General features: G+C 35.2%; 1 protein-coding gene across 1 annotated transcript in view; it reads right to left on the bottom strand.

Moving 5' to 3' along the window:
• Nucleotides 1–4,020, bottom strand: part of SCLT1 (sodium channel and clathrin linker 1) — a 202,004-nt gene that overhangs the window by 63,729 nt on the left and 134,255 nt on the right. The window contains exons 15-17 of the mRNA XM_004389281.2: nucleotides 3,898–3,972; nucleotides 1,907–2,052; nucleotides 189–381 (exon numbers count right to left, since the gene is read on the bottom strand). Of these exons, the coding sequence (XP_004389338.1) occupies nucleotides 189–381; nucleotides 1,907–2,052; nucleotides 3,898–3,972 (414 nt within the window). The remainder of the gene's footprint in view (nucleotides 1–188; nucleotides 382–1,906; nucleotides 2,053–3,897; nucleotides 3,973–4,020) is intronic.

Here is a 4,020-nt window from a genome sequence, read left to right as displayed (position 1 = left end):
TGCCAAGTTCTACAATACAGAAATGACTGGTTAACACTCTGAATTATGATTTAGTACTATCTGATTAGAAAGCAAAAAAAAAAAAAAAAAAAAAATCCTTAACAAATGTTTCACGGGGTCTCTCTAAATATTCTCTGTACTTCAGTTTTCGTAAGCACACATTTAACTCTAACTAGTCTTGAAAATACCTTGAGTTTGGCTTTCTTTTGAGCCTCCAGAGCAATCTTTCTTAAATCCTCGGTCTCTTTCTGTAACTGTTCATTTTCTTGCTGAAGTTTCAGCCTTTGCTCACTGACAAATCCACAGTTCTCTCTCTCAGACTCCAACACATTTTGAAGTTTCTGAATCATTTCTTGGCAACGTGATATCTCTTCCGAGGAACTGATTAAAAAACAAAACAAAAAGAACCCTTAAACTTAATGACATATAATAAAAGTCAAGACGTCTGTCTACATTTTATAGTGTAGACCTTGCTTTCTTTTTTCTGAGCTATTTCTTTTCAATTTAGTCATAAATTTTGTGCTTTCAAAATTGTATGCTATACCGTGCAAATATACTCAATCTAACAACCTTAAATAAAAATAGGTAACTTGTACTGCTTATCACTTACCTAGAAAATCAATGTGAAACTTTCAAATTTTGCTAACATTGAGAATCATTGTATAAGGAGAATTTCAATGGGACAAACTGAAGCTAATAGTAAAGAAGACCAAGTAGGTAATATCAAAACTGCTTTAAATCATCAATAAATTCCATAGGAAATCACGATAGTTGACTATGTTACTAAATTGTACTGGTAGGTTCTACTTTCATATTTTCCTGTTACATGCCTTAGAAATGGATTTTATAAACTTCTAGTTGTCTTACATAGGTTCAACAGGTCATGTTTCTTGAACTTTCTGAACAATGGCTTATTAGGTGAGACAACCACTAAACGTGTTGCTTCAATATACTGCTGATTTTAATTTTAAAATTTCCATCTTTTCAATCTCAGATAATTAATCACTGTGAATATTCCTTGGTCAGTAGGTATCAGTGGGAATATGTTTCCTGATTAAAAGGTATCACAGAGAATACATAAATGCTACTAATATTATGACAGTTTAAGAAACTACTGGTTGAATATGTCTTGGAAGCAGAGAAATTCTTGAAATAAATAACTTCTACATGGTGGCAGTTTTTACCACCATGAGCCATTCCTTTATGGTCCTACTTCAGCAACATATCACTCGTGCCTTCTTGAGTCTTCCTGCAACCTTGACTTGCCCATATCTGCCAATGCTTCCACAGTTAGTTACTGTTTCTCTGAGCCTCTATCTCTGTCCTTCTAGCTCCTTCCATATTCTTATAAGTTCTAATTCCTATATTAAATCCTTTATTCCTATATTGTAGTTCTGTTCTTTGTCTAAACATTGACTGATAAAGTTCTTAATGCAATGATGGATCTAGGCAATGATCATCAAAGGATGCAAAGGTCAAAAAAGAGAAACCACCACACATTACGTGCCTCCTAATACAAGTCCAAACATTGCTATCTATAAAGAATTCTTACAAAAAATTGACAGCTGGATCAGTCAAGCCTCTTGATCTAATTATTAGTTTTAGGAACTATAGGGGACAGAGGAACAAGTTAAACGATATCATACATATGCATGTGGAAACACTACAATACATATCACCTAGTTTTTTCAACAAATAATTTGTAAGAAAAAATAGAGAAAAGCGGGGGATACCTATAGATTACAGGAGACTCAGGAAACATACCACTCCTAGCGTTCCTGAAACTGGAAGTGAAACCCTTTGAACAAACTGACTTCACCTTAAGGCACATAAGAACTCACAATGGATGAAAATCCTATACATGTAAGGAAAAAGCTATCACAGAAAACCCAAAAGAAAAACTTACGTTATTTCAAGTTGTTTGATTCTGTTTTCTGCTGTTTTAAGTCTTAGCTGAAGATCATCTTTTGAACGCTCTGAAACCAGACATCTTTGGTGCATTTCTTCCAGTTTTCTGTAATCACTTTCATTTCCTCTGCCTTCACGGTAAATCTACAGAAGAGGCTTACATGTATATTACCTTACAGAAGGAAATTTTCCTAAGAAGTTATATAGCTTAGAAACAAAAAGATATGATGAGTAATAAAAACTATAGATTAACAACTATGATGATCTTGCTTTCATCTATTTCCACTGTAACATACTTAAAATATATCAATAATTAATTTTGGTTGTTTCACATTTGAAACGCTGAAAACTGACATATAAAATATCTTAGTTTTTGAAATTATTCGTGCTTGTGGTAAGCTATTCAAATAATACAAAAATATAAAATGGCTGAAATTAAAAAAATACTCTAAATGTTACCACTTAGAGATAACCACTGTTGATTCTTTGCTGAACACCCTCCAGACAATTCTCTATATCAGTATTTAAGAATATAGATACATTCTATGGTGTAATGTGAACTATCTGCAAGTGACTGCAGAATCTCACTCTAGGTTACCTGGACAACAATCTAGCTGGGCTGGGAGTTTCCTCTTCACCAGCAGGAGAGGTTGAACCCGACCTCAGCTTCCCATGAGACTGGGCTTCCTCCCACGGCACAGGGGCTGTAACATCCCAAGGGCCCCAAGTTTTCCAGGGGCTAAGCAGCTCACATTTTCAGATCCTATATCTAGCTACCTTCCAAAATTCAGACGGTCTTTGTCAAGTAACCTGTGCCTTCCCCCTCTGACAAGACTGTTTTGTTACTCCTGCTTTATAAAAAGGTAACTATGAGCACGTCAGTGTTCCACTGCTGGAACACAGACCCATTCTGCCGTCTCAGCAGTGCTCTGACCTCAGCAAGCTTGTCTGTGGGATGATGGGATAGCAGGGACCTGTGCCTTCTTTTTACCTTCAGTCTTTAGCCTTGTAAGTCCTTCATTTCCTCAGTAAGGCCTATTCCTTCACTTATGCCGTGTAATACTACAAAATTCACCTGCAAGCCCTGATGGATAGAAGGTGGCAACCTAAATGGCCCCTACCTGACATAACCAATGGAAACTCAGAAGGGATCCACCTTGCAGGAGAGTGGTGACCACGGAGGTCCTACCTTGACCACAGCATGTATGCATTCTTTTTTCCCATAGATGTGCTACGTTGTGTTCTGCTTTGTAAATTCTTCTTCTCTAACTAATACTGTCATGATCTTTCCATGTCAATAATATAGATACATCACATTTTTATGCTACAAAGCTCTTCTTTGAAAATCAAATTCTGACTCTACCATTTACTATTTTTTAACATTAACCTCTCTGTGAAAGCTCCCACTACAGTGCTGAAAACACAGTAAGTACTCATCAAATTTATTCCTCATTTCTTTTTTCCAAGGCACTTTAAAAGAGTGGACTTATTCACTGTAAAAGAAAAAGTACGTAAACAACAAATTCTAAACTACAGACTTGGACAACAATTTTTCTCAAATATGAAATAAAAATTCATACTTTAAAGGTAAAAATCACAGCAACGTTATAATTAATGGGTTTTATATACTTGTAATATTTATAGATGGCCTAAACTCAGTAAGAGTTGCATAAAATTCCAATAGAGAAGAAAGACAAAATGAAATTTACTATTGCGATGAGGCTGAAGCAAGGAAAATAGAAACTTCCTAAGATTTATACCTTTAAGTATAAAGTTCAAAGAATGTGGTCATGCTTGGAAAGAAATGTATGCAGGCAATACCAGTATTTAAATGCAGACTCTGAATATAGTCCAAAAAAGTGAAAACACTCACCAGGAGAATACTTATAAATAAAGGGGCTGCTAGTAGATAGTGTGATGGAAGCAGACAGTAATGTTGAGTATTTGCAGTTGGATTTTAGGTAGTTATTTTTTCCTTTTTCTTTTTACCTTTTCTAGCTCTTCTTCCACAGCTTTTTTCTCCCTAATAGCTCGTTCAATTTGGCCTTGTTTTTCGGCACACTCCTATAAATTCAAGACATATTGTAAATAAATATGTATGATAAGACCTTA

Source organism: Trichechus manatus, unplaced genomic scaffold (genome assembly GCF_000243295.1).
Source record: "Trichechus manatus latirostris isolate Lorelei unplaced genomic scaffold, TriManLat1.0 scaffold00239, whole genome shotgun sequence".
In the NCBI taxonomy this organism is placed as follows: domain Eukaryota; kingdom Metazoa; phylum Chordata; class Mammalia; order Sirenia; family Trichechidae; genus Trichechus; species Trichechus manatus.
Note: the sequence above shows the minus strand (reverse complement) of the source record. Positions and strands in the feature narration are given on the sequence as shown.